Source organism: Sceloporus undulatus, chromosome 1 (assembly GCF_019175285.1).
Source record: "Sceloporus undulatus isolate JIND9_A2432 ecotype Alabama chromosome 1, SceUnd_v1.1, whole genome shotgun sequence".
Classification (NCBI taxonomy): domain Eukaryota; kingdom Metazoa; phylum Chordata; class Lepidosauria; order Squamata; family Phrynosomatidae; genus Sceloporus; species Sceloporus undulatus.
The window spans coordinates 256,443,088-256,456,190 of NC_056522.1; the positions used below are offsets into that span (position 1 = coordinate 256,443,088).

Sequence of the window (13,103 nt, forward strand, 5' to 3'; positions counted from 1 at the left end):
GCCTTGGAGGCCCCCACGGCGCGCGCGGGGGCAGAGGTGGCCGCGGGTGGTGCCATCCCCGGTTTGGTGCCAAACCGGACCAGGACCGGGATGGCACCACCCAAACAGGGATTGTTCCGCCTACAGGCAGGATATGGCCATCCTATCTGTAACAGGCCATTGTTTTTCCCCTGAAACTGAGACTTATAAAAACGTTTCACGGCTGAGCTAGAAGCAAACCCCGGTCTCCCTGTAGTCCAGTGCTTTAGGTTGTGCGGTTACTAGAGGAAAAATCCATTATTACTACCGGAATAAATCTAGGTTGCATCTTCTCGTGAAGACACCTACTTAATCTAGGATAAGTTTTGATGTGTTTAGCAGCAAGGAATAAATAAATCCATCTTACTAGAAGAAACATGGGCCACATAGGTTATGGTCATACATTGCAATAACAAAGTGCATCATTCCACCCTGGAGGCTGAGGATGGAGGACTCACAAGTTTTCTGTACAGGATTTGCTAATTCAATGTATTTTGGTCAGTTCTCATAGGCACCGTTTATAAAGCAACCCCTGCAGGATGTGCAGTGGGCAGCTCAGCAAATAGCTGTGGAAGTGGAGCCACAAAGGAGGTTGTTGTTGTTTGCTGCATTGGGGAGGGGCAAAGCCACTGACATTTGCTGGTGGGCTATAAGTGAAGCCTCTGGGAACCTGGAGGGTTGGTTCCCACCTGGCTGAATCCTGGAGTAGGAGCTGGGAGGAGGAAGAGGGACCTAGGGCTTGGCTTATTCCTCATAGTTGCAGGCGTTCTGCTCAAACACCTCAGGTAAATAAAGCAGGGAGGAGCAGCCGGGGTAACTCTGCTCTGGAAAGGTGAACTGGCGCTATTAAGTTTTTGTGGGGGATTTTTTTGGTGTCATTAACCCTAGAATGTTTCCTGACTTTGGATTTCCTGTTGTTGTTTTTTCCCGGGGAAATGTTAGAAACATCAGGCACAAGGTTACTGCAAACTTGATTCTAGGCATGATGTGTTCAAACTTTATATAAACTGTTGGTTTCTTAACCCACCCCCAGAATGGTTGACTGTTCCTTCTTTAAAATGTGCCTCTGCGCCCCATGTGAGGGGCTAGATTTGCCCCTCAAAGGCTGGAGGAACGTAGTGGAGATAATTTCCCATTATGCAATGGAATTATGCAATTAGCTGCTTTATTATTATTATTATGAATTATTATTATTATTATTATAAAATTGTTCAAGTGGATTTTATTGTGCAGGATAATTCTTCATGATTATAGGAAGAACTAAAATATGATAGTTCCTAGTTGATAGGATGGGATAATTCCTAATTTATTATTAGGAATAACTAATAATATTATAGTTCCTAACTAATAGGATAAGATAAAACTTAATTGATTATTAGGAATAATTAAAATGTGAAAGCAGGGAGCACCTGTTGTGCAATACCTGAGTGTTTCCCTTTCTGGGAGTAAAATGCCAAAATGATAAAACATCAAGAAGAGACAGAGCTTGAAAAGGTTCCTTTTTTGGATTGCAAAAGCTCCTAGCCAGCATGGGGATTCTGGGAGTTGTAGTCCAAAAATAATTTCCTCCAGCTCTGAAATGAGGGGTGGAGCTGGGCCTGAGTATAAAAAGTGCAGATGTCATAGGAGTTTGTCACACTAGCAAAATCCTATGAGAAAATGGGAGTTAAACGAGATTTAAAGTACATTCGAGTTTAAACAAAACTTGCAAATTCGGGAAGTTTATCACACTAGGAGACTGCTCAAATGAAATAACGCAAAGTTAATCCAAACTCAAAGCAGAGAAAACTGGCAGCTTTTTTACTTTTAGGTTGTTCTGAAAGTAAAAAGTTGCCAGTTTTCTCTGCTTTGAGTTCGGATTAACTTCGCGTTATTTCACGTTAACTGCGACGTCGTGCGATAAACTTTGGGAATTTCTAGGTTTTCTTTGCTTTAAATCTCGTCTAACTCCCATTTCCTGCAGGATCTCGTTAGTGTGATAAACTTCTTAGGCAAGAACGGCAAAGATGTTACATAGACATAGGCTGCATCTGCACAGCAGCAATAATCCATCTTGATGCCACTTGAACTATCCTGGCTTCATGCTATGGAATCCTGGGAATTAGTTTGTTGAGGCACCAGAGCTGTCTGACAGAGAAGGCTAAATGTCTCACAAAACTATAAATCCCAGAATTCCATAGCATGGAGCCAGGACAATTAATGTGGTGTCAAACTGTATTATATTTGCAGTACGGATGCTGATCCTCCTTCCCCCAGCCTGACACCCCCAGATGTGTTGGTCTGCAACTTCCATGCTCCCCAGGCAATATGGCCCAGTACACAAGGTATGTTGGATTAAAATACCATTAGACAATGTGGGCTGCAGTCCAGGGGGGTATCAAATTGGAAAAGCTATGCTAAATGCAAAACAGATAGCTAGCTACTCCAAGGAGTACTAGGACAAACAAGTACAGTGAGCCCTTCTTATACATGGATTTTTTATACACAGATTCAAGCATCCACAGTTTGAAAATGTTAAAAAAAAGTATAAATTTCAAATATCCAACCTTGATTTTCCATTTTTTATAAGGGACACCATTTTGCTATGTCATTATATTTAAAGGGATTTGATCATACACAGATTTTGTTATCCATGGGGATCTTGGACCCAAACCCCAGTGGATAACAAGGGTCCACTGTAACAATTCTGGTTCTTTTGAATTTTTGAAATCACAAATGCCAGCAGTTTACTGTGGCTCCAGCATAAATTAGAATCCATGGATGCTTTGTGAGGCAGCAATGAAGAAATGTAGTAAATTGAGCAGTACTTCTAATGGTTAGAGGGCACATAAGTTACAGCTATGTATCCTATCTTCAAGTGGAACATAACTGTTCTTCAGTTGTATCATACTGTCTTACATGGCTAAATCTAGTATTTTCCAAAACAGGCACAAATTGTTGATTGATCAAGAGGGAAAAACACTATAAGACAGTAATTTCACACTGGTATCAATGATTTATTACTTGATTCTGTTGTCATTAAAGTATTAATATTCTGCCCTACACCTAAATATATGAAGGTGGTGCACAATAAAATCAACTCGAACAATCTTAAACAATGTAAAAAAATAATAGTTTAAAAGGCTAAAAAAACATGTATTGGTCTGTGTGTTGCACTAGGACTCTGAAATACAAGGGTCGACTCTGGGAAACCAGAGTCTGTCTGATTTTAAAAAATGTAAGCTGGTCTGATAGCCTTTTGGCTGAAGAGCATGGTATAAATACTATAAATAAATAAATAAATAAAGTCTCCACCACCTTAGTCTTCCATATATTTAGACAACCTTCTGAGCATGGCTTTCTGACCATGACTATGAATTAAAACAAGGGTGTGGAAACTTTTACCCACCAGATATTTTGAATGTTTTGGACTACAACTCTCACAAACCCTCATCACTGACCATGCTAAGTGGAACCTATAGGAGTTTTGTGTCAAAACATCTGAAGAGTAAACTTTCCCCCACCCTAATTTAACACATGTTAGAAATATGTTTCTGAATTATTATGGCATAATAGAGGGTGAGAGCCAGAGAGAGGTATGTTCATGTTGTTGTGCACTTGTGATCAGCATTTTCTGGGCTAGTGTGGGAAACAGGATCCTGGACCATCTGGTAACCATTGATCTGATGAGGCAGAGATATTTCCAAATCCTATATCTTTCCAAATATGCTGGCTGTACCCATAAGACGCTGCACTATCTCTACATTTGTCTCTACATTGCAGAATGGTATGTTGGTGTTAACTGCTCACATTCTGTCCTTGGCTGACCTATTCTTGTGTTTCCTGCAGTGTCTGTGTCATGTGGCAGTTCGCAAGTAACGATTGCTGTGCCAGTGAATCTCTTTGGCTCTGGTGTGGTGGTTAGTGCCAATGAACTGACCCTGGGATCTGGCTGTGCTGTGACTACTGTGCATGCAAATGTACTGCTGCTAGAATACCCCCTGTTTGCATGCGGGGCTACCAGAAAAGTAAGAAAATCAATGCCATTTACAAAGATAGTTTGTGAAACACTTGAGCATCATCTGAAAAAGAGAGTTTGTGTCTAGGGGGTTATTCAAATAATCTGGGTTGAATTTAGGTTGAATCTTTGTTGTTCAGATGTATTTTGAATGCATCCAATTAAGTTGGGGGGAGTGCTGCCAAAATACCCCCACTTATGCTGGAATGAGAGCAGGTTTTCCCCCCAGGTTTTTAAAAAAGATTTGCATCATTGGGAGTGTGAATAGACCTGAGATAAACTGGGATAAAACTTTGAATGCCTTGAGCATGTTTTGAATACGTTCGCATTGTCAGCTCCATATTTATTTGAGTGTTGGCATATGTGAACACCCAAACTCTCAAATATGTGCATAGATGCGGTTTCATAGTGCGAATAACAAACCCAAAATGCATGAGTGAGATTATTTGCATTGTCACGCTAAAAAAAAAGTCTGAATGACTTCTAGGTTCAAAAGAAACTGGAAACTAGAGCAAAAACAGCTTTCACTCTGGCCTTTTCAGAAGCAAAAACAGGGAAATGTTGAAAGACACTCTTTGACAAATCCAACTCAAATTTGCCTGTAAATGTGCACACCTCTTAGCTGAAAATAGCATTCTTTATTTTATTTATTTAGGGTATTTATACCCTGATCTTCAGCCACAAAGGCTCTCAGAGTGATTTACAGATTTCTAATTTGGCAGTTCCCTGGTCAAAGGTTTACTATCTAAAAAAGCATGACAGAAAAGGAGAATGGAATGGCAGTGGGGAAAGGGATTAAGTCCAGCCGATACTGCTAGTTCTTCTCTCCCTCCAAGGCCAGGACAGTGGCAGTTGGAATGAAGGGAGGGCCTTTCATCTGCCTCTGGGGCTTGGCATGATGGAGCTGCCCTGCCCCTGCTCTTCCTCAGAGGCCAGGGTGGTAGCAGTTAATTCTTACTTGGAGTAATCTTACTTATGGGGATTGGTGAGTGAATTAATGTAATGCAAGAAGGGTTATTCAGCTAAATTGTAGTTCCGTAGAAATGCCGGTACAGTAGTCAGCTCAGAGATTGCTAGATCTGGGTCCTGTGATGATCACAGCAGCTGCATACTGTGCCTAGAGTTTTACCTCATGGTCTGTGAGCTTAGGAAATAGAACTTATTGCCAAAGGCACAAAGGTTCTCTTCTAGGAATGTGCTTTTATCCAATTGACCTTGCAAAGATTGTCTCATAGTCCTATTTGAGGAATGTAGAGTAAAATGCAAGCATGGATCTCCTAAAATAGAGTTAGGCAACTTGTGATTTCTGGTATCATTGGATTTTAATTTCTACTATCCCTCAGAATTGTCAGAAGTTGCAGTCCGGAGGGCTACAAGTTGTCCAGTTTTGTTCTAAAAACTAGGTATGCAAAAGCCTGGTTGGTTAATGCAGAATAAACTTGACTTGGACTTAAAAAAAAAAACTAGGTGGGTATAGGTTTGGCAACTGAGAGGAAGTCTAAAATCCTTTTTGACTTCTGCATATACTCCACTTGACTATGTTGTAAAACTTAATTTCAAAATACAACCATGCCAGTGGACTACTAATCAGAATATTAAAAAGGTAAATTATTAAGAGAAAAATCACAGTTAAGGGGGGCATTTTCACTAATCTATTTCCTGAAGTTTGGTTTGAGCAATCAGAATGAAAGACAAGAAGCACATATGTATAAATCTTAAATTGAGACATTTTTCAAAAGCTTGTTCAAGAGTCATCAAAACTAGCAAGAGTAATCAAAACGCCACTGAACTGTTATCTGTTTCTTAGATTCTGCCAGGCAGCATCCACTATAGAAATATTCTCCACTATGTACCTTCAGCTGCAGATGGAGTGATCCGGTCCAGTAGTTTCTCTCATTCCATAGACTGTTTCTACCCTAGGTAAGTCCCAGCTCTGAAAGGAGAAGTATCTTGCCAGCAAGATGTTTCCCAAGGAAAGGTTGGAGGACTGGGAGGTCCCCACCAAGTATGTCAGCATTACATTAAATATTGGAGAAATTAGCTTTGCAAGAGACTGGGGCTCCATACAGACAGGCCAAAATAAAGCTGCTTCGGTCCACTTTGGAGGTATGCTATTTAAATTACACATGTGTCCTAAGAGTCTGGAAGCCATGCCAAAGCCATGATCCAGTCGTAAGGACTGGAGCATAGCTTTGGTGCAGCTTCCGGACTCTTAGGATGCATGCATCATTTAAACAGCATACCTCCAAAGTGGCACGAAGCAGCTTTATTTTGGCCTGTCTGTATAGGGCCTGGGTAACCTTTAGGACTATTGGCACATGTGTGTACCAGTAATAACTGAGGAGGACTCCAGGTTTAGATGAATTAAGAGAGTTTTATTTAGAAAAATGCAGAGTGCAATCGCACACACACGATAACCATTCAGACAGACACAGCATTCAGAGCTGACTAACATGGAAATATGGAAACTGGATAGTGGAATTTGAGGGTTTTAAATAGGGTGATATATACCTGTCTGAAGAGTAGACCTCAGAAAGTGGTAGTGGCTCAGACTGAGGTCTGAGGATGACACAGAAAATACATGGAATGCAGTCTGGGACAAATGTACATGTACTGTGTTCATATAGGCTAGATTTTTGAGACCAATATTTATATCTGAAAACTAGCCTCTTTTCAATCTTGCGAGGTGACTTGATGTTCTTTCCCAGGAATTGACAATGGGATTCTGGACAGATTAGTGGCTTTAACTTTAGGGCAACAAAAACTGTGGTTGGATTAAGACATCCCCAGAGTGAGTGGACAGGAAGGTTGGCTGGAAACATGGCAGAAAGAGCTGGCTTAACTACTTTGGTGCAATGAGACCTCCTTTGTCTTTTGATACAAGAAGATGTGCAGTGGACTTGAGGGAAGGAAGGAGTGATTAGCACACCCATCTAGCCTTGATTGTATTATTACCTGGATCGAGCACAAGCCCTCGGATCTTTTCTCCTGTGAACTTTACCTAGTGTTCCAAAAGGTCATCAGGATTTCTTAAGCACATTCAGGCTTCTGAAATATGAAAGTATTCATATGAAATATGAAAGTATGGAGACCCGCAAATACAGTGAGGGTATCTAGCATGTGCTAACAGAGATAATTATTCACTTTCCATAAGGAAATAAATTACTGCTTGTGATCTAATCTCATAGCACACATATAGAAATACATGGCTCTGGCTGCTCCTATCAGAGCTAAACCAGGAAACTGTAGATATGGATGTGCTCTATACCTGACACAGATGCCCAGAGTAGATTAGGGCCTTGTTTGAAATACTATATTCTCATTAATGTATATTTTTATTCTATAGGTTCTTCCAGCTCTGTGCTGTAAATTGTAATAGATCAGTAATATCAATTGCTGATAAGGAATGTTTGTTGGTCATGAATTGAAAGCCAGACTTTTGGTAGAAGCTGGTAACTTAATATGCAAATACTAATACACTGTGCATGCTGTAGGTCATTGTATCTTGATATCCTATAGCAGCTTTTGGAGGCAAGGGACTTTTCACCTTTACCACCTGCTGCTTTTGCCAGTTCTACTACTACTATTATTATTTTACTTTTCTACTGGGAAATATGGCATACTTTGTCTACAGTGTGGTACCCCTTCACAGTTTGGCACAGTTGGTTTTTGTCACACTAGAACTGACTAGTGGCATAAAATGCAATTTCATCCCATGAGAAGAAACTCAAAGATGAGTTTTGGTCTTTATTCTAGGTCATGGAATGTCTCTTCACTTGGACTCAAGCCCACTTGGATCCCATTCACTTCCACGGTGATGGACAGACAGCGCTTGGATTTTGCCCTTGAAGTCTATGACAGTGAGTTGTACAATTGGCCCTCTGTATCCATGGATTGAACCATCCACAGCTTGACAATATTTTTAAACAATTTAAAAGCAAACTTTGATTTTCCATTTTATATAAGAGACATCATTTTACTATGCCATAGTATATAATGGGACTTGAGCAGCCACGAATTTTTGTATCCATGGGAGAGAGGTCCTGGAACCAAACAGAAACCAAGAATCCATTGTACTAATGAGCAGAAACCTGTATCCCATATCAATTTACATAAAGTAAGCCTTGGAAATACCCATCCTGATTAAACTTTGTTTGTGCAGACACACAGTACCCAAGTTGGAGTTTTGAAAGTTGACTATCTTGTAATATTTATTTATTGTACCAACATTACTAGCAAATCAGTTTTGTCAATTATTTTTTTCTAAAAAACTTGTTAGACCAAGGGTGACTAACTGTGGTGACATGAATATGTGGAGAACATGAGAAGACATACTGTTTCAAACATCTTCAACTTTTAAACTATGGTCTATTTTTCAGTCATTGCCTGAAAGGTGAGCAGGCAATCAAAATGGTTGTGACGGTAATAAATAGCTAGTGCCTTAAAAAGAAGTTCATAATGTAAATCTCAGAGTGTATAAGCACACTCTGTGAGTCAGAGCCTCTCCAGCACCTCTCAAATTCCTGATCTAGTTCTGGCTGATCTAGGCTGTATTTGCACTGCAAAAATAATGCAGTTTGACACCACTTTAACTGTCATGGCTCCATCTTTTGGAATCTAGGGATTTTTATGTTGTTGTGGCACCAAAGTGCTCTGACAGAAGGCTAAATATCTCACGAAACTACAAATCCCAGAATTCAATATCATTGAACCATGGCAGGTAAAGTGGTGTCAAATTGCATTAATTCTACACTGCAGATGTAGCCTTAGTTCTTAAACTAATCATTTTAATTATGGTCATAGATAAAAACACAGCAACTACAGAGGCTAGCATCCTAGCAGAGCATACACTGACCAGCCTGAAGCATCCTAACTGTACTGCCCCTCTTCTTATTCATGGGTTTCTTCTAAGAAAGTAAGCTGTGTGAGAATAAGCAAACTAGTCCTTTCTTTCTCTAGACAGGTGGATTGAGCCAAAAGGGGATGCCCAAGTGAACGGGCATTGATAATAGCAGCAAGGGGAAGTGGGCTTATTCACAATCAAGATTACTAAGATTTTCCTTCCTCCCACCCAACAAAAAAGAAAACTGACAAGAAAACTGCTGTGTTCTAGGGAAGCAGGTGTACTTATGAGGGAACCTTGTGACTGCCATGTATGTAGATGCTGATGTCTTAATATTGTGTCCCTTAGGTTCCTGGTCACTACCTATGTCTGACCCTGTTTACTATCTTGGGGACCTAATAAACATCCAAGCATCTGTAAGAAAGGGTAACCATGTCCCTCTGAAGATCTATGTGGATGAATGTGTGGCCCGTCCCAGTGCAGAGTCGTCCGTGAAATATGAAGTCATCACAAACCATGGGTAAGGAGGCCTTCAGAGGTGGCATAGTAAGTGTTATGGAGGAGGGAACTTGGAAATACAGACTTGCCTTGGTAATAGAAGTAAGGACTTGAGGAATATTTGCATGGAAGTAAAATAGAGACTTTGAGTGCAAGGCTCATGAAGCAATTTCCTCTCAGGTACATGGCAATTTGCTCAGTAGCAATTGATGGCGTCCATGTCACTGGATGGTGCATCCGCTTCATTTTAGTCTAAATTGTAAAAGAGCTGCCCAAGGTGCTGGATTTATTTTGGCGGTAGGGTCCATCTACAAAATAGGTTTGGCACCTTGGGGAAGTGGATTCATCACCACATTGATATGGATGCCATCAGCTACCACTGGGCTTTTGGGCTTAAAATGGCTTACTTCACTTGTAAACATAAGCATATTTAATTTAACTGCTGGGGGATCAGAATGTGGCAGTTGCTTCAAAACCAGCAGATAGGTAGGCCTGAAATTCTGCGTTGTGCAGTCAGTCAGACTGGAGGTGATGGTAACAATCAATCTGTCTCACACACACGAGAGACAGACATAGAGAAACTACTTGCATGTTCTATAGAGAAAATGGTGGGTGCGTAAGGATGAATACTATGGAATAAGCATGCACTAAACTCCTCTCTCTCTGAGTTACTTTCCTCCCAGATGGGTTCAGACCAAAACTGGCTTCTTCTGGGAGAGAAGAGGCAGTGGACAGACATTTTGGGAAAGTGAATGGGTAATAATAATAATAATAATAATAATAATAATAATAATAATTTGTTTTATTTATATAATGCTATTCCAAAGATCATAGTGGTGAACAGCAAGTAAGCTAATTAGCAAGTAAGCTAATTTGCCCCCAACAGTCTGTGTACTCATTTTAGCGACCTCGGAAGGATGCAAGCCTGAGTCGAGCTTGGGCCCTTTTGCTGGTCTTGAACTCGCAACCTTGTGGGTTTGAGTGAATGGCTGCAGTACAGGCATTTAACCACTGCGCCACCAGGGTAGTGAGGATGAAGTACAGATCTCACTGGCCTTGTGGATGGTGCTTTTCTCTACATGAAACAACCCCTTTTCAACATGCCTCTTTCTGGTTATCTGTTTAAAATGGCTTGCTTCCATGCAGATTATCCATCACTTTATTGAAACTGAACATTGGTGGGGAAAATTGCTCTTCCGTATAACCTTTATTAAAAAAGTAAAATCTAGTAACTTCAAAAATCTGTAAACACAATTCCTTAAACAAGGCATTTAACATTTCTGCAAACTGACCCAAGACTATGGACCTTACCACACAGGGCACAGAAGTAGGGTCAGTTCGCATTGGTCGATTCATATTCGCGTTATAACGCATCGTTCATTCACACCTGCGCTCTCTGAATACGCTTTGCTGATTCGTATTCGCGTCATATCGCATTGTTCTTCCACACCTGGGTGGCCTTCCGAATTGAGGTTTTACGAATCGGCCAATGCGTATTCAGGCAAAGTGAGGCAAGTGCAGATTGGATTACCACACCAGCCCAATACAATGTGTATTGGCCGATGTGCATCAGCAGCCTTGCGCATGCTCTGTGGGGCTCTGAACGGGGCGCAACATTTTTACCTTGCGGGGTGAAGAATGAGGTCACTGTTTAGCGCGTAATATCGCGAGAATTGCTGCCTTTAGCCACTTACGAAAGGGGTATGCACCATCTGTGTGTGTGTGTGTGTGTGTGTATGCACACACATAAATATATACAGACATACTTATATATATACACATAGTGGTACAGCCAAAAGTGAGAAATCGCTCCCCAGCCCCGGCGGTTGTCCTGAAAGGGGAAAGGGCCAACGGAAGAAGATGGGGGAAATTCCAGCGCAGCATCATGGGAAATTTGTAACCCGTTGGTCTTCAGGAGAACCAGCAGATTGGATGTACACACCAGCCAAAGCAGCAGAGGTTTTGCACTGGCCATCAGTACGGATCCCGTGAATCCACTAATTTTGCAGACTCGCAAAACGGAGGAGCCGGCTGCCTTCAGTTCAGAACCCCGCCGTGAATACGCATTGGCCAAAGCGTATTCACGTTATATCGCATTGGTCAATACGTATTCTGAGCTCACAGGTGTGAAACACCAATGCGATATAACGCGAGTACGCATCGACCAATGCAAACTGACCCTACTTCTGTGCCCTGTGTGGTAAGGTCCTATGACTGTATTGGGTCCTATGTCAGGAAAAAGGTGAAATATAAATAAAAGGAAAGAAATTGTAAAATATTACTGGTCAGAAGTGAGAAATTTGTGGTTCTCTGTATGTTGTTGAGATGCAACTCTGAGACAAGCCAGCATCACCAGTGTTGAAGAATACAGATAGTGGCAGTTCAACAACATGTTGAGCTCCTCACAATTCCCATCCCTGGTCTAGATTCCAGGAAGAGTGATGAGCATGGTACTGATAATATAGAGTAGAAAATAAACTCTTCTTGTCATCTTCCATCCATCCTACAGGTGCCTTGTGGATGGGCAGCAAAGTAGCTCTCATTTCCTTGCCTCACAAGAAAATGGGATACTCCGCTTCCAGCTGGACACTTTCACTTTCATTGGGGCCTCCAACAACCAGGTGAGGAACGGCAGAAATGGAAGCTAACTAACAGAAGCAATCAGGGCTAATGCTTTATGATCATTATTGTTTGGGGTGGTAAACTGATGGAAAATGTAATAGCATCAGTATAGATGGTTACACCTCTCCTCCTGAGTAGGCATAGTAAAGGCTTTCAGGTTCCCTGGTTAAGGCCCATTTAAATTGACTCCCTCTTCCTCACATCCATCTCTATATGGCCTTTAATGAAGTGCCAGAAACAACAGATAGCCTTGGTGTGGGCTGGGTGGTGGGAGCCATTGATTTTCATGTTGGGAACACTGGCTTGTAGGTACCTGCAGCTTGCCCTTAAGACTTGAACTCTGAGCAACAACCCTAATGTGACATGTACTTGGATTCTTCAGATTTACCTCATCTGTCACTTGAAGGCTGTGTCCGTCAACTCTGCAGACCATCGCAACAAGGCATGCTCCTTTGACCAAGAAACTGCAACCTGGAGCTCATATGAGGGAGCAGATTGTTCCTGTTGTGCATCTTCCAGTGGTTGTGGGAGCAGGAGAAGGCGAAGAAAGAGAGGGAAGAAGCAGAGGAGAGGTGAACTTGTTTTCCATACAGTGGACCTAACAGACCAATTCTTTGGCTTGGGTACATGTCTGTCAATACAGGAGAGTGGAACTTCTGGTGCACAGGAGTCTACAAGTAGGTCCCTGTCCTAAGGCACCTCACCCATGAAGTCTAGCATGAAAGGAATCTCTGCTTTGTGATCACTGACAACCCTAAATTAAGTCATGTGACTTACAGAGGAGCTTCCCCAGTCCAGTTTTCTCTATTCCTGATGGCACGAGATAAAGACTCATCCATTTTATACCCAATTAGAGACAGCCACTAAGTAATCTGCACGGCATTGCTAGCTCCTCCTGCCATAATTCTTGGTCCATTGATTCAAACAGCATTGTGTATTGCAGAAAGAACTAAAATATTTTGTCTCACTAACTTAACTGATGAAGTGTTGCATGGAGAAGCCTGAACTCTATTATGTAAGGCAATAAGAGAACATGGGAGAGCAAACAGATCTAGATTCTTGAGTTTAAATCAGGATTACTATTACCGTATATACTCAACTATAAGTTGACCTCATGTATATGTC

The 13,103-nt window shown here is 41.4% G+C and overlaps 1 protein-coding gene across 1 annotated transcript; it reads left to right on the forward strand.

The window, feature by feature from the left end:
* Positions 1-953: 953 nt before the first annotated feature.
* LOC121926276 (zona pellucida sperm-binding protein 3-like) lies at positions 954-12,672 on the forward strand. The gene is made up of 8 exons (XM_042459124.1): positions 954-976; positions 2,248-2,342; positions 3,847-4,025; positions 5,823-5,935; positions 7,772-7,875; positions 9,207-9,378; positions 11,866-11,977; positions 12,361-12,672. Exons 1-8 carry the CDS (start codon positions 954-956, stop codon positions 12,670-12,672), a joined length of 1,110 nt encoding a protein of 369 aa, XP_042315058.1.
* Positions 12,673-13,103: the final 431 nt, after the last annotated feature.